At 38.4% G+C, this 22,984-nt stretch overlaps 1 protein-coding gene across 5 annotated transcripts in view; it reads right to left on the reverse strand.

Annotated features, from left to right (window-relative positions):
- NR3C2 (nuclear receptor subfamily 3 group C member 2) overlaps positions 1–22,984 on the reverse strand; it is a 358,063-nt gene that overhangs the window by 30,897 nt on the left and 304,182 nt on the right. For all 5 annotated transcript variants that reach the window (XM_055384928.2, XM_063705598.1, XM_019025951.4 and 2 more), the window contains exons 7-8: positions 10,492–10,622; positions 4,434–4,591 (exon numbers count right to left, since the gene is read on the reverse strand). In XM_055384928.2, coding sequence (XP_055240903.1) covers positions 4,434–4,591; positions 10,492–10,622 — 289 coding nt within the window. The remainder of the gene's footprint in view (positions 1–4,433; positions 4,592–10,491; positions 10,623–22,984) is intronic.

The raw sequence follows: 22,984 nt of genomic DNA on the forward strand, positions 1-22,984 counted from the left end.
TGTCCCGAAAGTTGTGTGCATGTGTCCTGAGGGCTGGCACACTATGCACACTATTTATCAAGGGTCAGGTTGGTATCTTATTTATTGTTATCCTCTGCAGCACTGTCTATACTGCTAGGCAGGAGGCACATTTTTACTAAGTGTGTATACTGACATAAAATTACAACATATGTTTAATAGGAAAAGGGCAATTTTTGCATCAAGGTACTATTAATATCATCTTTGTTACTTACTGTTCTACACAATTACCATAACATAAATAGTCCTTGATCTCTCTAAGAATGAATAGAAGTTAGCAATAAATTCATTAGAAATAAGCTTCTTTCCCTCATAGGAAATTGCTATCCTTAGTAAGAGCTAAAAAATTATTATTGTCAATTCTTTCTAGTAGAGTAAGGATTCTATATGCTTTACATATGACACCTAAACATTTACAATGCAAAAATACATCTACTCCTAGTATCCTTACCACAGCTGCTTTGTTTGAAATATTTTTTGGGGGAAAGATTGACATTCAGAGGGCTTATGATTCATTAAAGTTGTTAACTGATTCAGACACTCAACTATCAACCTGTTCTTTCAGAGAATGTTCCTTTCACCCACCTTGGGACCATTCTTCCAGCACATATGTGTACCATGTGGAAGAAATCCACGTGTGTCCTGAGAGCGGCGTGGATGTGTCCTGAGAGCTGGCATACTACACACATGGTTTAAGCAGAACTTCGATCTACAGTCAAAGGTTCTTATGTGTGTGGCCCTTAGAAACAAATGCTCTTTTTTCCACAAGGCGATCAGAACTAGGCTCTGAGTATTGTGTAGTTCTTTGTTCCCTTGAAGAAAATTCCACAACTGTTGATTCACTAATTTACTCTAATGAAAAAGCTGTAGGCAGTCTCAAGTCTGAGTAAGTGTGAATGTTAGAAAGGTCCCTCTAGACTTACAATGCATTTTTCAATGTTCTGTTTGGAATAGGAATATAAATAGAGTATTCAAGATGCTTCTGTCAGGCCCCCTTTAAGATCAAACATTTTTGATATTTCAAAATAAAGCTTTTAGAATTAAAATGATTCTAATGATTCTAAAGAAGTGGTATTCTTCTTCCAGCCAAGGTGGAGTGAGATGAACTGAAACTACCCTTCCATTTGAAACATCCAAAAGTACTCAAAATAAAGACCATGAAAAAATGATTTCCAAGACACAGGCTATCAGTGAAGGATAGTAATGCTAGAAGGAAACATAGAGAAAAGCTCCATGACACTGGCTTACACTAGGGCTTCTCAGATACAGCCCTGAAAGCACGACCCATACAGAAAACAATCATCAACTGGACTTCGTTAAAATTACAAACTCCTGCTCTTCAAAAGACATTGCTAAGAGAATGAAAAGATCAGCCACGCTGGGAGAAAATACTTACAGTCATATATCTGGATTTGTATCCAGAAAATATAAAGAACTCTCAAAACTCAGCAATCAGAAAACAAATTATCCAATTATGAAAAATGAGCCAAAGAGTTGAACAGACACTTCACCAAAGAAGATATAAAGATAAATGAGCATATGAAAAGATGTTCACCATCATCAATCTCTTTGCAAGTGAAAACCACAGTAAGATACCACTATGCAGCTATTAGAATGGCTGAAAGTAAACCGACTAACCACGCCAAGAGTTGGCAAGGGTATGGAGCAATCTGAACCTCATATGCTTCTTGTGGGAACAGTAAATTGTTCAACCATTTTGGAAAACCGTTTGGCAGTTTCTTAAAATATGAAAATATACCTGCCATATTACCCAGGTATTCCACTACAAGGCATTCATCCAAGAAAGGAGAAAGTGTATGTCTGTACAAAGACTTGTACATAAAGGTTCAGCATGGCTTTATTTGTAATAGCCTCCAAGCTGGTAACAACCCAAACAACCATCAATAGGTGACTGCACAAATTAATTGGGGGAAAATCCATACAATGGGAAACTACTCTGCAATAAGAAAAACACGACAAATTATTTATATATGAAATGGAATGAGTGAATCTCAATGTTACTATGCTAAGTGAAGGAAGCCAGACCAAAAAAGACTACATACTGCATTGTTACATTTATATGTAACACCAGAAAATGCAAACTAATCTCGATTAACAGAGCGATATAGAAAGTAATTGAGGAGAAGGAGTGTAGGTGGAAAGATTGAAGGAGGGTTGGAGAAAACTTTTGGGGTGATAGATATATTCGCTATCTTGATTGTGGTGATAATTTCACAGGTGTACATAGAAGTCAAAACTTATAAAATTGTGGACTTTAAATTTGTTCAGTTTATTGTATATCAGTTATACCTCAATTAAGAAACCCCCACAGACACTAATTTACTTTGGGAAACTTTGCATAAAATCAGCATTTATGATACAGCCGTTCAAAAAACTATTCATTGAGTTCCTATCTATGCCAAGCACTGTGCTGGTGGGGGAGGAAAAAAAACTAGTAAAGGAGGTTTTGACCCATGGACCACTAGGTGAGGCCTTAGTGTTTCCATTGTGCTATGCTGCTTAAGAAAAGTCAATTCCAAAGGGCTTTTGAAAAACCAAGTTTAACTTCTGTTGTAAGCCTCATTACATGCAAATTGTTTCAGAATGTTTCATCTATAATCACATGAATTTTGATATTGCACTTGTGCCTAACTGTACAAATAAGAGAATTTAAGAAAGAACCACAAAACCTCCATTCTATTCTCTACTCAGAGGGCCTTTCAACGAAATTAACAGACGAAAGTAAATCTGCTACGTGTTCTCATGTAGATGATCTGTGGTTTCAACATAAAAGGAGTGGGAAGACTTTGCTCCAGTTCCCTGCATTTCCTTTTGTGTGAGTCATGAAGAGCATAATTTGCTGTGTTCCCCAAAGCCTTGCTTGCCATCATCTCTTATTTCTAAGATTTTCCACTAAGTCACACTCTTTAAGCCACTGACAATTAGCAAAACTATTTATCACTGAGTTTGCCTTGTGGGAATTTGACTTCTGTCATATGAAAAGTTCAGATAAAGCAGAGGTAAATGATATGCACAGGGTCTCAGTGTAAAACACTGGAAAGTGACATTCTTTTATCAATCAACCTTATGCTATTAGTTACCACAGAGAGATAACATTCCGCTGGCATAATGGAATTTCTAAAAGATGGACCATTATTTCCATAATAATACCATTATAATACTGGTCATCAAGCCTGTCAACATTTTCCTTAATAGAAAAATATTTTTAAAAGAGTTTACTACTCAGATCTTACAGGATGAACTTGGGCAATAAATTCTCCAAAAGAAAGTACGGAAACTTCACAAATAGGAAGAACTAAATTAGCATGACTGCGTACAACATTGTTTGAGCCAGAATTGGAGAAGCTGCTTGCAAAATAAAACAAGAAGCATATTTTAAATGACATACAAAGCGAGTTATCCAAATCAATATTTTGTAGAAACTGCTAAAACCACCTCGGCTATATCTATAATTGATTAAACTAGAAACAAGCTTAGAATCTCCTTTCTGTATTGACACAAGACAAGAAAGGTGACTCCTATGAAGAATAATGAATATAAGATTCAAAAGTTGGCAAAGATTGAGATGATCCAGGCTGGCCCTGAACCACTAATAATGTTTTTGAAAGATTGGGTTATTAGATTAACAGTTGTAGAAGATGGACACTATTTATGCAATGTTAAAGCAAACATTTTTATTAACCAAACATTTCCTAAATTGCAAGCAAAAATGTGAAACTCAATCTGACACCTGTAGCAAATCTGAGGGCCTTCCCTGGTCCAGGGCATACTCTCTGCTGTAAATGAGGTTTGTTCCAAAGGTTATTTGAAAAAAAAAATTCCTTAATCAGTTTTTAACTCTTGCTGCTTTCTACCAGATGATTTACTCTGATTCTTCCCAAAGCCCTGTGTATGGCAGATGCACCTGACAGCAATAACTCAAGCATACCCTGAGAATAACCCTATGGTTTAAGAAGAATATGTGTTCAGAGTTCTAAGCTAAGGAATCTCAGAGTGGCCAACCTGGAGATTCACTCCTAATCTATAGAGGACATCCGAATCCCTGGCCCATTCTTTGGAATGCAGGTCGTCCAGGGGATCGAGGCCCTTTGTCATGGGTTACATGGAGGTTGCTAGGCGAAAATGCTATATAACCTGAATGCTTTTTATAAACGGGAGTGGTTTTCTGGCACTACTCTTGGCCCATCCTGTATGTAAGTACCCAATAAACCCTATGTCTCATTCCCTGGCTCTGGGTCTCTTCTTCAGCCCCTTGGACATGGCGATATCCTTAATGGAGTCAACAGAGGTCTAGCATGACACCCTGAAAACTCTCAGTCTCTGTTTCCTTTGGTCAGCAGTGTGTATGTGGTTGCTGATCCTTCACTTAGGAACCAAGGAGGGGCTCTACTCACGTCATGCATGGAGTCCAGCAGCTTGGTCAGTTGGTAGAACCTCTGCCAGCTCTGCCCAGAATTGTTGGGACACTTAGTTACCATCTTCCTCAGTTCTTTGATGTAATTTGTCCTCATTTCTTCAAATGCAGCCTGGCTTTTGAGGCCATCCTTTGGAACTGTGTTAAGGAAAACAGACATGTAAATTTCCAGGATGGAAAACAACGTTAGCATCTTAGCAGGTAAGGTCATATACTGACTTTGAGGTTAGATACTAAATCTCAATTAATTGCATTTATGAATAAATATGGCAGTTGTCTACTGGCAAATACTTGTACACATACATACACAAAGAACAACTATTTATCAGATGTGTCTTATCATACACTTTGCACAGACTAGTTCACTTAACCCTGACACCAATATTATGACATAACTGTTATATCATTCTCATTTTACAGATGAGGAAACTGAACACTGGAGGCTGAATCACTTGCCCATGGACACAATAAAAAAAGGCAGAGAAGGGGTGGTATCAACTTAGGTCTGTCTGTTTCCAAAGCCTGCCTCTTAACCACAATGCCACATTGCCTTGTGGCTGGTCATCCAAGTGTTTATGAATCCTAACTTGCCAATACTTCAAGATAGTAAAATATATTTTGATTTTCCAGGATAACTGAAGAGCCATAGACAATCTAGGTTGGGGCTAGAATTAGAAATCAATATCCTCATTCTCAAGTTCAGATATTAAAGACATTCAGGGGAACTGGCCATCTACGAAGGAGAGGACGCTGCATACAAAGAAGCACTTTCTATCCACTTTGCACCAGGATCGCATGACCACTAAGGCACGTGACCTTCCAGCACAACCCCATAAAGCGTCTGTACATCAAAATATATTTTCCTATCTCTGAGGTATTGGCAAGTTAGGATTCACGTACACTGGTTTATGTGTGTGAGGGGGGAACAATAACAGTGGCTCTGCACGCAAGGCAAAATTTAAAACTTTCAAAGAGAATGAACCATGTTCATCTGTATCTTTGATAAGGTAGAAAACTAAGGACAATATTTTCTTCTTTCCTTTTATGTGGTGGCTAGCTTTCGTATGTTTTAAAAAAATTCACTTAAAAGGAATACTTTGAAATTCAGGACTTGTAAGCTTATCAAGTGCTTCTGTGACCCGCTGAGAAGCAGGTCCCAGGACATTTATGAACGTACTTTATTAAGAAATGAAGTCCAGGTTTAGGACAGAGTTTAAGCATTTTTGTTCCACTATAGCCAATAGTTATGTTTATGCCTTAACACTGAATAAGAAAATCAACCAGAATTTTATTTCTAGGTGATAAAGACCTAATGAAAATTCACCTTGGGATATTAACATTCTGATTTTGAAACTGCTCTTACTTTCACTTCTTAATTACCTATTTATTTGCTAATTTCCCATAACTGGTGTAAATAATTATTTACTTTGGTCATCAGCACTTGGAGATGGTTCTGAGTATTGTGTGCAACCCTGGAAGCCAGGCATACTGCTGTTTCCAAATAAACCCTGTTATCCTACAAAAAGATATGGATTATCTTGCAAATTAACTTCTACTATTATGTTAATAATCTTCTTGAGTTTAATTGTTGAGACTTTTGATTTGTCATTTATTTGAGTCTATTTTTGTGAGGGGAAAAATAAATCCCTAATAGCAACTGGACAAATTCCTGAGGCTGCCACAGTATTAGTTGTGGTTTAAAATATTTGACATTCATATTAAATGTTAAATGCTATCCATTATATAACAAATAGTATTTTTTTCTCCTGAAAACTTTATTTTAAAAGTAAAAAAACAAAAAGAACAGTAATAACCAGGATGTTAATAGTAAAATCATAAATCCAATTTCTACCAAAATTTTAATGTTAACTTAAAACTTTCTAAAAGATAGGAAAAGTTTTCAAATATCTTACACTTCCCACCCACAGATTAGCATTTAAGTTATAAAACTGTACAAAGTAAATGTTTAGTTTTTCAGTATAGATACTTATATGGACATCACCCTATACATGAAAAGTTAACTAGTGATAGAATAAATAAGTTTCACTATTATATTTCAATACCATTTGGTACATCTAAGATTAACCAAATTTATATTTCTGATAGTTGTAGATCAAAAATTCTAAAAATTACAACAACTTGTCAAACAGTATTACTTATATATTATTGCTGTAACTGAAATATATCGTACCAGTTTCCCAGCCAGATTTTTTTAGAAGTTAAAACAAACCCACAAATAAAGAGAACTTAAGCAAAACCTCAAATTTTGGAGTTCTGCCCAGAGTTTCTGAATTTACTTATTAAATGCAGCAGAGCTGCTGGAAATCATCCAAAATCTGGAGAAGAGCAAAGAGACAACTGGGGTAGAAGTCTGTCTGCTTTCCTCAAGAACATGAGAGCCTCTGATGTCAGTCCCGAAAAACTTTGATACACTGGATATCAGGTGTGCATCTGACGTTCCTGAGATGAAAAATTTTCCTGTGTTCTATCATAGATTAGCAAAACAAGCTTACTAACGCCTGCAGTTTTTATGGTTCATAAAATGCTTTACCTATGTTTTTTCCTACCTTTTTATTTTGCTTTTTCTGCATTGAAAAAAATCAGAATTCAAAGTACCGAGCTACTTGGGGGCTAATAAATTAATTCAAGTAGCTTCAAAATGGTATCAGAATCTATTACGAGCTGAGTGAATATGTAAAGAGATGTAAAAGGATAAGACATCAATTTAGATTGAATAGTCAACATTCATGAAGAATTAGTATCACAAGCACTTTAAAAAATGTTTCATTTACATTCTATCATCCATTTGTCATAATTTTAAACATATTTTTCTAACCAGTAATGGTTAATAACCTAGCTTGGTAGAGGAGTAAAATCATTTTCAGTGAATTTAAAGATTATAGTTCCAAAGTTATACTCCAGAAAGAATAAATCAGGAACAACAGAAACCTTGGTGAAGAGTGGAGCAGGAGGACGACCCTGCAGGTGAGGGGTTGTAAACACAAGAGCAGCGGGAGATGGGGCTGGGTGTAATTAGGGAGGAATGGTGGGGCCTGTGGCAAACTAGAGAGAACATGCCCTGCCCCGGGCAATTGAATTCAATGAAAATAAAACAAAAGGCCAAAAGCAACCCCAAAAACCTGTGCTGGCCAAATAAAACACAGCTGTGAACTGCTGGCCCCACCTCCCTACCAGGACTGCCGGTTTGCCCCCTCTGCTATGGAGTCTGCGATTCTGCCTTTTGGACACTCTGCCCTCGCTGCTGCCATTGTGTGCCACCTGCCATTGCCTGCCTTTCAGCCTCTTGGTGACTGCTCTTAGGGGAGCAGGAATGACACTGGAGGTAAAGTTCCAAGCCATCGGTTTTAGTCCTAGCTCATAGAGGATACTCAACATATCACACTTATGTGCCTCCGTTTTGTCAACTTTAGAATAGGGCTATCAATCTCCCAGGGTAATTTTAAGCATTAAATTAGATAATATATGGAAAAACACTTTGCAAATTGCAAGGTGCCAAACACAGGTAAAGCAGGATGTTACCCATGTCATCACTGTGTCCCCTCTTCCTGCTTTGATCACTACCTGATTCCAGCTTACTTTCCGTAGAACCAGTCCTCTCTGCTGGAAAAAACAGCTCTTCATACGCATTCAGAAATCCTGAGCCCCTTGGCTAGTCTTGGCCCTTTTCTCCAAATGACTTTACGGATCACTGCCCCTTCTCCCACACCTCTGTTTCAGGGGCCCATGGCAAGGGCTGGGCACAGACTGGATACTCCAGGTTGTCACTAGGCACTCTCTCCTCTGAAGTCCATACCACCTGCCATGGCATCCTTGCAGGCTCTTAACATCTGGAACATTTCTCAGTTTCCTCAGTGGCCATTTCATACGGCTCAGAGTTTTCTTCTCCACATTGTCTCCTGTCATCTTTCTGGGTCTCGCCCTCATCTGATGGGAGCTTCCTCAAATTCTTTCCCCTCTGTTGGAAAATGCCTGTGCTGTTGTCAAGAGTTAAACTGCCAGACATCCTTGCCAAAGCTAATCCTGTCCTCTCTTGTCTCCTCTGGCACTTTATGCCACTAACTTCTCTCCCCCCATACTTGGTTCCAGAAGCCCAAAACAGCTTCTCATCAATTTGCAAGTCCCTGGCATGCTGGCACCTGCCCGATGCCTAATGGTCAACTCCAGTGGCCTTCTGTCGGGGTTATCAACTTTCTCTGTGGAGGCCATGCTGTTAGTCACATGCCTTTTGAAAACTCTCACCTCGTGGCTTCCAGTACCACACACTCTCCCAGTTTCTCCACCTCTCTGACAGTTCTGTCTCTGTCCCTGCAGCTTCTGCCACCCTCCTGTAACACAGCTCCACTGGCTCTCTCTGGATGATGGTAACCCCACTCACCACTGGAATTATACTACAATTTTCTATGAGGATAATTTCAAATTTATATCTCCATGCTCATACCTGTCTTCACAGTCCCAGTCCCCAGTTCTCCCCATCTTTTGGCTGTTTCTATCAAGACTCAGAGTTGGTATCAAAAAATTAACCTATCCAAAACAGAACTCATTTTACACGCCACACAATCTGCTCCAAGTCCTGATGTTAACATATTCCTATTAATGGCATCACTACTGTGGCTAGTCATTTCTCTGCGCTCAAAACCTGTGTCACTCTGACCCACAGCACTTTTATTTCCCTTCCTAGGCAGCTGCCAAGGCCAACTCTACAATGTTTCTGGACTCCACTTGCTCCTATCATACTACCAGTCATGGTAATGCCCCCCATTATTTCCACAGGCTCCCAGCAGGTCTGTGTGCTTCCAGTTGGGCTAAGTTCTCTGTCTCTGCCTCTCTCCCATCCTGTCTCTCTCCTCTTGAATCTGTTCCGCCAGAGAGACCCTTATAAAGCCATACAATACAGCTTTGATCCTGTCATCCCACTGCTCAAAAGCCTTCAGCATTGCCCTCTTCTGCCCACCTAATGAAGTTCAGATTTCTTCAATGGACATTGAATATTTTGGTCTAATCCACACCCCAATCTTATTACCCACAACTCCTCCATCCAACATAACTTGATGCACCTTTAAAAAATAAATGAATACATAAATAAAATAAAGGATTGGAAGGCAAAACAACCCCTTCCCGCTAAGTGTTGTTACTGCCTATATAGACTTCCACACAGGTCCACACTCATTACTGATGCTTATGGCAATGCCATCTCACACCTTCTATCCAACCTACGACCCTTGCAAAACCCTCCAAGATCCAGCTGCATCACATGTCCCTCCCAGATCCCCAGAACTGAATGTGCTCTTCCCTTCTTTGAACCACCATTACATTCCTTACCTCCATCATAGTAAATAATTACTTTCCATATGTATTAAAGATATCTTTGGCCAGGCGTGGTGGCTCACGCCTATAATCTCAGCACTTTGGGACACTGAGGCTGGTGGATCACCAGAGTTCGAGACCAGCCTGGCCAACATGGTAAAGCTCATCTCTACTAAAAATACAAAAATTAGCTGGGTATGGTGGTGCATGCCTGTAATCCCAGCTACTCGGGAGGCCGAGGCAGGAGAATCGCTTGAACCTGGGAGGTGGAGGTTGCAGTGAGCCAAGATCAGGCCACTGCACTCTGGCCTGGGCAACAGAGCAAGACTTCATCTCAAAAAAAAAAAAAAAAAAAAATCTTTGAACTTTTCTTAGAGTATAAACTCCATGAGGATGAAGACTGTGCTTCATTAACGCTTGTGTTTCCTGAATTGCCCAATCCTATCATACACATAACAGACACTTTATAAACACTGAGTGGTTGGATGGATGAAGGAATGTTGGGGTATGCTCTTTCACATGCCCAAAGCTTCATACTTTGCAAGTAACTTAGTTCATCAAAGGTCAAAGCCTTCCTCCCATTTCTTCAATGTTTCTGTTTGGTTTGTTTTTGTTTTGGTACCAACTACCTGAATACAATAAATAGCCTACTGCCCTATGGGGGAAGATGATCTGGTAATATAGAAACAGTGCCAGAATGGGCATCAATTTACTTGTGCTTAGTAGCAGCAAAACTTTCATGATGGTGTATTCTTCAAAGGTGAGCTGCAGTCGAACGAACTGAAGGCTGATTTGGTGCATCCCCTGGCATAGTTCATACATGGCAGACTGATGCATCTTCTCTCTGCAAAGGAAAAGAAGAAAATGTCTGAGAATGCAAGATTCATTATCAAACCCAGACTGGCAGCCTGAGGCAGCTTAATAAGAGATCTGAGTCAGAATTCTCCTTTTGGCTTCAACATGGAGCAGATGTGTATTTTAAAGACAAGTTAGAACCTTTTCATAGTGATTGGTAAATTGCTTCTAGACCAATACTGCTGGGCCGTTTACTTGTACCCTGTGAGAATGTGTCAGGAGCACTGAAACCAACCCTTTCAAAGTATGCCATGATTTCATTTTATGTCAAGAGTAAAACTGACTGATGAGGATTTTAGTGTGTTACAGTGAGACCATCCACAAAGCAGAGAAGCTGCTGTGATCTGACTCTTGTTCCTTTTCAGCCACAGATATCCAGCACTTATAGGAAAGAACTGGGCTAGATGCTACGAACATAGGATGGGGATGACCAATCTTATTTCTCCATGGGCCTTCCTTACAGAGGTCATGGAGCATGTTATTAACTATTTACAGCAACATGTTTTAAAAGGGAAATTAAAAAATACTTTAAAAGGTGAGAACGTCAAATGGAATTTTTCTGATAAAGAGAAAAAATGACAAGGGAGTTTGGCACAACATATACAAATACTTCCACACACACAACCAAACAATACCCTCACACCACTATCCAAATGCTTCCATAAAAATCCACGTTATCTAAAAACAGAAGTCATTATTTTCTCTTTGCTTGAGAAGTAAGCAAGGCATCACTATTTTTTTTAGATGTTTTCCTTCAAAGTAATAAACCTTTTGTAAGGCCCTGGATAACTACTGGTTCATGGTGACCAGACCGTAAAAAGTGAAAGAGACACTATTGGTGAAAAATGGGAAAGGACTTGCCAAAGGCCAAAGAAACAGAAAACAAGGTCTGGATAGTGGATCCATTAAAGGGTGACTGAAAGCAGGCAGCGTCTGCAGGAAAGCAATGTGGGGATCTCTTTTTCAGGATGGATTCTGGGGCTCCCCTCAATTGGCAGAAATCTCTTGCAGCTCAACTCTGAATGCCAATTATAAGGAACCCATAATGAAACACAGCACATGTTCTCTGCATTATTGTATGTCTTTCCTCTCCCCCAGTAAGATAGAAGCCATTTTAAATTAAGGAAATATTTTAAACACACACATGCTAATAGCATGAGCTTCCAAATCTACCATCCAGAATTAACAGTGTAAACAAATGCTACTATTTTTGCAATATGTGCACCGGATTTTTAAAAATTAAAAATGGCAGAGTTAAGGCCCACTCTGCCTTCTTCCCCGATCCCATCCATCTCTTCCTCTTTCAAGAAGAGAACCACCCAGTCTGGGTGATTATCATTTCCTCTCAGATGTGTCTATTTCACTACACATGTATGTATCTACAAAAACAGCATACAGTACTGCTTTGTTTTACGTAAATTTGAAATTAGATATGCACATCCTTCTGCAACTTATTTTTATTGAACAGTAACTTTGAGATGTATCTATTTTGATATAGGTAACTAAGTTAATTCATTTTAACTGCTTCGAGCTTCATTTGTTTGAATGTATAGCAATTTACTTATCCATTCCACTACTGATGGACACTTGGGTTGTTTGCTCTTTATTGCTATCACAAATGATGCCCAAGGAATATCCTTGTCATTTCTACAGGATACAGAATGAAAACAGAACTTCTGAGTCATAGATTTGCACATGTCACCTGCTTTCATTCCAACCAGCAGAGCATGAGCGTGCCCTTACTTCACATCCCCACCAATGCTTGCCATTATCCAATTTCATTTTTTTCTATTTAATGGGAGGTTGAATGGATAGTACATGGTTGCTTTTATTTCCATTTCTATCATCACCAGTAGGTTCAGCATTTTTTTCAAATGTTTACTCATCATTTGGGTGTCTTCTTTGGTGATTTGACTATTCATATCTTTACCAATTTTACCCATTTTTTCCTTCTCGCACTGAGTAACAGCATTTTTATTCCTAATAATTTTTTGCCTTAAAAATATCTGATCTTCACATTGTTTTTCTTTCTCTCTGCCTCTTTTTCTTGCTCTCTTTAGAACTTGTCAGGTGTGCTGTCCACCTTTCTTTTGATCCCTTTGTTTCAAACTTCCCACGTAATTATATTTCACACATATTTTCTAAACAGAAAAGGCTGGATTAAGAAATCGGAGAGTCTCTGTATTTTAATAACTCAGTTTAATCTGTTTTTAGTTATCATGATTACTGACAAGTTTGGATGTTCTCTACCATTTTACCTTACTTTCCTTCCTCTTTCCCTTCTTCCTCCTTCTCTTCCTTTCATTGGATTGACCTAGCTTTTTAGCCCCCTGTTGCTGGAAGTCAGGGACCCCGAATGGAGGGACTGGCTGGAGCCATGGCAGAGGAACATAAATTGTGAATATCTCATTTTAATATGGACATTTATCAGTTCCCAAACACTACTTTTAAGACTCTTAAGCCTGTCTTTAATCTCTTAATCCTGTTATCTTTGTAAGCTGAGGATGTATGTCACCTCAGGACCACAGTGAAAATTGTGTTAACTGTACAAATTGATTGTAAAACGTGTGTTTGAACAATACGAAATCAGTGCACCTTGAAAAAGGACAGAATAACAGCGATTTTTAGGGAACAAGGGAAGACAACCAAAAGGTCTGACTGCCTGCGGCGTCGGGCAAAAAAAGCCATATTTTTCTTCTTGCAGAGAGCCTATAAACAGACGTGCAAGTAGGAAATATATCACTAAATTCTTTTCCTAGCAAGGAATATTAATATTAATACCCTGGGGAAGGAATGCATTCCTGGGGGGAGGTCTATAAATGGCCGCTCTGGGAATGTATGTCTTATGCGGTTGAGATAAGCACTGAGATACGCCCTGGTCTCCTGCAGTACCCTCAGGCTTACTAGGATGGGGAAAAACTCTGCCCTGGTAAATTTGTGGTCAAACCGGTTCTCTGCTCTCAAACCTTGTTTTCTGTTGTTTAAGATGTTTATCAAGGCAATACATGCACTGCTGAACATAGACCCTTATCAGTAGTTCTGCTTTTGCCCTTTGCCTTGTGATCTCTGTTGTACCCTTATCGGTAGTTCTGCTTTTTGCGCTTTGTCCTGTTCCCTCAGAAGCATGTGATCTTTGTTAGCCACTTATTAGTAGTTCTGCTTTTTGCCCTTTGAAGCATGTGATCTTTGTACCTACACCCTGTTCTTACACCCCCTCCCCTTTTGAAACCCTTAATAAAACTTGCTGGTTTTGAGGATCAGGTGGGCATCATGATCCTACCGATATGTGATGCCACCCCTGGTGGCCCAGCTGTAAAATTCTTCTCTTTATACTGTCTCTTTATTTCTCAGCTGGCCAACACTTATGGAAAATAGAAAGAACCTACATTGAAATACTGGGGGCGGGTTCCCCCGATATCCCCCCTCTGCTATGGCTCTACTGGATTTAGAAGCTATACATGCTGTTTTTACACCTTAAGTTATCATTGTTAAATCTAGTTTCTCTCATACACACACACTCCAGGTCTGCTTAGATTTCCCCAGTGTTTCTCTGACCACCATCACTTCTTGCACTTTACTCCTGAGTTCAGTTTCTTACTTATTGAAGAATGTATTTTAGTAATTCTTTCAGCAGTGATTAGTTGATAAATGTTCAGGGGCTGGGTGCAGTGGCTCATGCTTGTAATCCTAGCACTTTGGGAGACCGAGGCAGGCAGATCACCTGAGGTCAGGTGTTCAAGACCAGCCTGGCCAACATGGTGAAACACCATCTCTACAAAAATAGAAAAACTAGCTGGGCATGATGGCAGGTGCCTGTAATCCCAGCTACTCAGGAGGGTGAGGTGGAAGAATCACTTGAACCAGGAGGTGGAGTAATAATGAGCCAAAAATCTGCCATTGCACTCTAGCCTGGGTGACAGAGTGAGACTCCATCCCAAAACCAAACCAAACCAAACCAAACCAAACCAAACCAAACCAAACCAAACCAAAGTTCATGTCTCATGTCTTTTGGTCTCAATTTGTCTGAAAATGTCTTTATTTTATCTTCATTCCTGGATGATAGTTTAAAAAGCTATGGATTTCTAGCTTGACAGGTGATTTACCACAGTACTTTGCAGGTAGTATTCAGCTATACCTGGGCCTTAATTGTTGCTTTTGGGAAATTTCCTGTTAGTCTAATTGTCATTCTCCTGAAGGTAGCCTGCATGTTTCTCTTTGGTAGTTTTAAAATTTTTTCTCTATTTATATGATTGCCTGCAGTTTCATTATGATGTACTGAGGTGCAGACTGATTTTTAATTCTCCTGTTCAGGACTCAATGTCCTTATTCAACTTGTATATGTAAGTATTCCTTCAGTTCTAAAATGTTTTTAGCCATTGTCCCTTCAAATATTACCCCATCCTGTTCCTGTTATTTTTCCTTTTTAAACTCCATTTAGCAGTATGTTGGACCTTCTCCTCATGTCTTCCACATTAGCCTCTCTTTCATATCTTCTCGCTTTTTATCTCTCTGTACTGCATTCCTAGGTGATTTTCTCAGATCTCTTTTCCATATAATCTACCGTTTAATATCTATAGTGTTTTAATTTTAATGGCAGTATTTTTCATGTTGAGGAGCTGAGAAATGCTCTATTCAATTCTCTCTCAAACATTTCTGTTCTTTTCCATAGGCATTTTTCCTTTACATATCTAGATATTTAAACATTTATTTTACAGTTTCTTTCAGATGTTTTATTCAAATTTGGGGGGTGCTAATATGCATATCTAACATGTATTGTTTTGGCATGTATTGTCTTCTAGGTGAATCCCACGGGTTCTGGCTTGTGGATGGGACACTACAGAGTTTTAGCATTTGCGACTGCCATTGGTATAAGCATTTTACTTGTTCTGGAGCAGTTTTTATGCTAATTTCTCAGCTTAAACACTTTTTGCAAGACTCATGTGGTTTAAATTTAGACTCCACACTTGATGTGGTGCAGGTTTTTGTTTCTTATTTCTTTCAGCTTCCTTGCCATGCTGGCTGGTTGGTTTAGTTTTATTGTCCTTGTTAGTAGACAGCGAAATCTTTGCCAAGCCCTGGATTTATGCAGGGAGCTCTATTTCAGGTGCTGGCCTTGTTGGAGTCTAGCTTCCTGTCACCTTTCTCTGTCTGTGTTCTAATACCCACTCCTCAAGTGCATATCTGTATTCAATAGTCAGTGGGCCATCTGTGGCATTATTTCTGCTTTAAAGCACCCTGCCTATGAATTTCCTAGTTTTGGACCTTTTAAAAACATTTCTTTTGAGCTTGGCTATATATTTAAGACTTTTTTTTTTAAATGCAGAATTTCTGTGTGTTTAGAGCCAAAAAAATAAAAAAATTTAAAAAGCTCAGTTTAGTTCCATAATTTTGATTGGTAACTGCAAACTTCTTCAAGACAGGATCCATGTCTAACTTTTGTAAATGTCAAAAAGAATATGATAAACAAGTGCTATGTGTCAATCTTTGCTAAGCATTTCTCATGAATGAATGATAGAGAGAAGGAAAGGAAAAAAGAAAAGAGAACAGTTAAAGGCTATGAAAACATACAGATTTGCATATGATGATGATAATTAAGGAAAATACTGGCAATTTATAAAAAGTAAGATTATCAAGTGGCCACAAAATTAGATATTGCATTTATGAAGTTCTACAAAATTTTTGAGAGAGAAAGACTGATTTAGATTGTGACATGGGTAAAGCAAATTGGAAAATCAGGATGTCTGTGGAGCATAACACAACATGCATTTCATACTGTGCGGCTTGAAAAATGTGCTCATATGCATTTGATTCCTTAAGGGGCCATCCCTGGCTTTGCCCCAGCAGGTCCTAGAGGGGCACAGCCCATCAGCCTTTCAGCATGCTGGCTTTGTGATCTGGTAGCATGTGATCTGGTAGCTTTGTGATCATGTACCATCTGAGATCTCAGGCTTATCACATATAAAATTGGAATACTAATAATAATTCCAATCTTGCAGGGATGTATGAACTAATTATATGGAAGCTCTTAAATTATACTTCACACATGTTAGCTTTATTTGGAAATCATGGATAGAATACAATGCTTCTTCAGAGACCAATGATCATTTGGTTGAAACAAACCAAGAAGGAGTCAAGTCTTAAAATAAGTTTTCAGGAATACAGTATTATGTTATTATTTTAAATTATTTCTATATAGAAGATGGCAAATCTAGGGAAAAACCAGAGATAATGTAGGTTTTCAGAAGGTAGAAATAACTTGCCTAGAGTAGAACATGAGAACGAAACACCTCCATGTCAGAGTGTTTCTGTTATCAGATGTGTTAACAAAACATCCACACACAGATTAAAGATTAAAGAGAGACCTCAGATTCCACTTGAAAACAGATTAGAACGTTAATGTGTGACAACACACCTAAAGAAAGCATTTTTTTTGCCACTGCAGTATGAACAGCATCTCTTTTTAGCTCTTTGTGAGGTATTAACTAAATAACCTCTACAGTCTCCATAGCTATCATTTATGGATTACCCGCCACACACCAGAGCTAAATTTCTTCTTGCTAAATCTCAAAATGCCCTGTGAGGAATTATTCTCATATTCATGATAAGGAATTTTAGGTACATGTGAAGCCAGGATCCAAACCCAGGTTTTTTACTTCAAAACTCAGGCCTTCTCCTTTCTCTGTGTGCCAAGCTGAGTAATCATTTTTGGCTCTTTTTTCCAGAGTCATACAACTCTATTCAGTACCTCCAGTGTTTTGTTATTACAGTCACTCATTTGTTTATTCTTTGCTCCCCATTATGTGGTAGCATTTTGTGTTTTCAAATTCTATTGCTGTTTCCATTGCATGAAATCGAATTCTCTAAATGAAGAGTACTGAGCACTCAATATAGCTTGAAATTTCAAGAAAATAGGTCATCTTGAAAACGCATTTTATATCACATCATTTTTGCATAATTTTTTGTGCAATTGTGCATTTTTTTGCACAATTAAATGTATAGAAATGTACATGCAAGGAAGTTGAAATAAGGACAATCTTTTGGCATAATATTGGTATTAATTTGCAACATCGCTTTACAGAATATACTCTTTGCTACGTGCTTTTATTCATGTTATAATTTTACCTCATTTTGAATAGAATAATGTAAAAATATACTGACTACTTTGGGAAAGAGAAGCAAGCTCATATAATGCTTCTGTAAAACAAAAGTAAATCCATGACCAAAAGTCACCCTTGAACAGTGGACTAATACAAATGTGGTAACAGATTACTGATGTAGAAAACAGCCATATAGTGAACATCAGACCTGAGTAACTAATAGCTGCTAGTCTCTACTTAAGAACCGTGAGTACTAATATACTTGCACATGTCAGCCATTTCTAAATATCTTCTTATTTGCAGGAACAGAATAAAAACTTTACTTTTGGATAAATAAACACAGCAGCCAAAGTGGGTCTAGAGACCCATTCCAGAGGTTGGGTTAAAATGAATAATAGTTCTAAAATATTTTTTAAAAAGCACTTCAATAGTTTTGTAAACTTGAAATTTTCTCAAATGAGGAAGCCAATTTTATTTGTAGCTATAACTTCATCTGGTCTTCTCTTAGAACTTCCATTGTACTAAACTAAAATCATATGATCATTTGGAAATAGTTTTAAAATATTAAGTTAAAATTATCTAACTTCTCCAAATCTGATTCACTTGGGACTAAAGTGAATAATGAGAGTTAGACAATATTTTTTCCTTGCTTTGGAGAGAATTTGGGGTTAGAAATGGGGTTTAATTCATGTAAGAACAGTCGGAATTAGAAAAAGCCCATTAAAATCCAAGTGTGAGTAGGGCTTTCAAAATTTAAATGACCTGGGTGCTGGCTGCCTGCTTTTAACTGAGCACCTAAACAATCTGAACAACTGTTTTATCTACAGGACCCACCCATGCTATCTTACCATCATTATGTCAACTGTGTTGCCCTATTTCACATTATGAGACAAGTCCATTGAGCCTATCAGCCAATGGCTGTCAGAAGGGACACTCTTGTTTTGCAGGTACTGGCTTACCATTCAGGTATCTGGAAGTCCTTCTAGAAGTAGTTGATTTGAGAAATTATTGCCCCAAATTAAATGTAATCGTAGAATCATATTCATGTTGTATTTTGACAGAAGTAGATATTTGACAAGCCCAAACTACAAAGCATTCCAGGCTATGAATGCCTGTAGAACTCGGGAGCTCTAAGTATGAGTCTAAACACCTTCACGGACACTTCATGCGGTGGCCATCCACCACAGTGAGAACACAAGCAAGGCTCTTCCATCTTCCACTGTCTAAATCTGTGGGATGGTTTGAACTTCCCACTCATTCCAGGTTCTCATTCCAGGTTCTCATCAGCAACCTCTATTCTGAGGTTGCCTTGATCTTGTCAAGGGCTCAGTTGAGTTCACCTTTGAGGTGCCTAGTTTTAAGGGCATGCTTACCACTCAACTCCTTAATGGTCTCCCAAGGTGTTACCCCTGAAATTCGGCTAGACCACTAGGAAGTCACATAGGCAGGCCTCCAAAGCAGTGCATTTTGCAGACATTATTTAACATTATGCCTCCACTGAACTCAGCCACGAAATAGCCCTTTGCAGAAAAACTGCATCTTTGCAAGATGGCTTCTGAAGATGACTTCCATTTTTTGTTAGTCATCATTCTCACTAAGACTCATGTGATACATGGACCTTGAACTTTAGGCCTGGAAAAAGCTTCTTTCTTGATGCTAACTTCTACTTAATAAATCTCTGCAGGAAGTGAAAGCAGGCCATCGAGGGGATATTTGTTGTTCATAGCAGCATTATTCACAATAGGCAAAAGATAGAAGCAACCCAAGTGTTCACTGACAGATAAATGGATAAACATGTGGTATATGTATACAGTGGGACATTATTGAGTCTTAAAAAAGGAAATTCTGACATATGCTACACCATGGATGAAGCTTCATATTATGCTAAATGGAATACGCCTGTCAGAAAAAGACAAATACTGCATGATTTCACTTATATGAGCTATCTAAAGTAGTCACACTCATAGAAACAGTAAGTAAAACGGTGGTTACCAGGGGCTGGGGGTAGGTGGGAATGCAGAATTAGTTCAGTGAGTACAGTTTTAGTTTTGCAAGATGAAAAAGTTCTGGAGACTGGTTGCACAACAATGTAATACTACTACTGAACTGTACACATAAAAAGGGTTAGAAGGCAAATTTTGTTATGTGTATTTTTTTATCACAACTAAAATATGTTTTGAAAATTAGAAAAACAAGAATCTCTACAACCCATAATCCTACTTGTTACAACTTTATTTATTTATTTGTTTATTTATTTTTGATGGAGTCTCACTCTGTCACCCAGGCTAGAGTGCAGTGGCACGATCTCGGCTCACTGCAACCTTCGCCTCCCTGGTTCAAGCGATTCTTCCACCTCAGCCTCTCAAGTAGTTGGGATTAAAGGCGCGTGCCACCATGCCTGGCTAATTTTTGTACTTTTAGTAGAGATGGGGTTTCCCCATGTCGGCCAGGCTGGTCTCGAACTCCTGACCTCAGGTGATCTGCCCCCCACTTCACCCCCCAAAGTGCTGAGATTACAGGTGTAAGCCACCTCACCCAGCCTATACTTTGAGATCGATTAAGAAACTAATATTTGTGTTTAATAATGCAACTTCTGTTAGCATTCAGGTGATTCATTCTTTCTTCTTTTATAATATACAAAATATCTGTCTTACTCTCTGTTTTAGCTACTTGCTTTTTGCCTTTTTGTGTCTTGAATAGTTTTTAGTTTTACTGTATCTGTGTTTTTATTGCAAGCTACGCTCAATGCTTTTGGAAAGCATGCGGGGTAAAAATTCTTTAATAAACTATGATTTCAAAAAGTCACTCAGAAACAGTTCCTCAAAGACCTTTCTGATATATTTTTGGTACCCTAAAGGGGAAGGAAAATAGAACTACCTTTATCACTCTTTTCTTTTTCCACGAACTCACATTTAATAAATGTAATCCTTTCACATCAGCCGATTTTATAAATGCCAAAGCACAAAAGGTTCCCAACTCTTCCACCTATGGGAACCTATGAAAAGTACAATGACATTTTTAAACGTAAGATCCTTTAGTAATATTGCACTGAACTGTACCTTGTCAACTAAATACCTTTTAGGTATGTAAGACATCACTTTATTTAAGAAGGAACAACAAAAAGAAGCCTTTGAAATACTTCACATTAGCCCCTGGATTAAGCTCTACATAGCTCTCATCATTCTGAAGGTCTGTGTACTCTTCTGGATAGTGGGGTGCATATCTTTCTGTGACTGATTTTTGTATGGTGCATAGGTCAACAATTATGTGAGTGATAAATAAATATCTGGCAATAAACAGGAACAGGTAAATCAACAGATTTCATAGACTTTCAGCTGTTCTTTTCTTTGTAGATATAAACAAAACAAAGGTTGTTTTGTTTTGCTCAATCAGGGTTGAAGTCTCTGGAATCTCAAGAGGAGGTCTCTCAATGAACACGTTTTTTGTTTGTTTGTTTGTTTGTTTGTTTGTTTTTTGAGACAGAGTCTCACTCTATCGCCCAGGCTGGAGTGCAGTGGCATGATCTCGGCTCACTGCAAACTCCGCCTCCTGGGTTCACGCCATTCTCCTGCCTCAGCCTCCCGAGTAGCTGGGACCTGGGACTACAGGTGCCCGCCACAATGCCCGGCTAATTTTTTTTTGTATTTTTAGTAGAGACGGGGTTTCACTGGGTTAGCTAGGATGGTCTCAGTCTCCTGACCTTGTGATCCGCCTGCCTTGGCCTCCCAAAGGGCTGGGATTACAGGCGTGAGCCATCGCGCCCAGCCAAACATGTTTGTTAACATACTATTTATTACTTTAGTAAACTGCCTCTAGGAATGTGTGTGTGTTACATTGTCAGAATGTAGGCAGCAATAGTGTCAATCTCGCAACAGAGAGTTAAATAACTTGACTGGTGTGGTGCACACACGTAATCACAGCTGACCTGAAAGACCAGACCTTATATCTGATACTGCAAACTGCATCGTGTCTGAATAAATCTAACATCTTGTTACATGGTCAGTATAACAGATGGTCCATGTCTCAGGCTTATTATATTCCTAAAAACAGCATGCAGAAAAACAGGTTTTTTCTTTCAAACCTCAATTAGAATAAAAATGACCCCAATTTGAACATTCAAATTATTCCAGTTTACTGTTAATTTTTTTCACAGTCTTATTAATTTTTCCTCAACTGACAAACAAGATATATCTGTAGAAGGACCATTTTGCTAGCTGCAGTTCTGACACCTGTTCATTTTTATAGTACTTGCAGAGTTTATTTATAACCAGGGTAGAACTCAGCTATAAGGTCTAGAAATCACCTGAGAATGCTATTGTGGTCTGCCTTACTGGACTAATGTGTTAGAGAGACTAATGTCCCATTGGTCTCCACAACATTCATCCATTCTCTCTTAATTTTGCATGGTCAATTCTAGTAATAGTTAAAAGCTAATTCAGTATTTTATCACCTTAGTTGATGTTCCAGAAGAGACATGTTTTCATACAACTGCCCTTGGACTTCAACATCAAATATCCACTGACTTTAATTCATGATACATAGATCAGAATAACATGCGACAATGTAAAAATCTAGAAGGGGCCTTGTTATATGGCAACTGTAATTTACCACTGATAGTCCTAAAAGTCTGGAAAAAAATTTTTTAAACCATAAATCCTACATATAGTATTCTTAAAAACATTCCTTTATACTGTAGATTTTAAAATAACTTATATAGTCAGCAGTTTCTTCAGGGTACAAGGATATATGTCTTTAGTGCAGGAAAGAAAACATGTAGCCATAATCCACTGTAAAATTCAGATTTCGAACGAAGTTAAAATGGGGGGTATCTGTGATAAATCACATTACAAAAATGTTTTGCTTGACCAAAGGTTTAATCTTAGTATTCCTTGAACTGTGAATTTCCCCAGGCAGACCAGTACCAATACAATTCACTTAAAAAAGTGATTTCTAAGCAACTTTTCAGGACTGCTTATTGTATCATGTGAGGCACATCTGTCTCTGAGATATGTGTCTAGACACCACACACTAAAAAAAGACAGAGCAAACTGTAGGAGATTAAAAAGGAACAATAGTTTACTGGACATTATCTATACAGATACTAGAGGTCTTGGTACAGGGAAATCCATGAATACACCTGGCACTTAGTTCTTACTAGAAGAGCCTACTACCAGAGGCCATTCTGGTAGTACCAAATATCACTGGATATTTTAAGATTTAGTAAACTAAATTTTTAAATTCCAGGCTTTGCTAA

Source organism: Gorilla gorilla, chromosome 3 (assembly GCF_029281585.2).
Source record: "Gorilla gorilla gorilla isolate KB3781 chromosome 3, NHGRI_mGorGor1-v2.1_pri, whole genome shotgun sequence".
Lineage (NCBI taxonomy): Eukaryota > Metazoa > Chordata > Mammalia > Primates > Hominidae > Gorilla > Gorilla gorilla.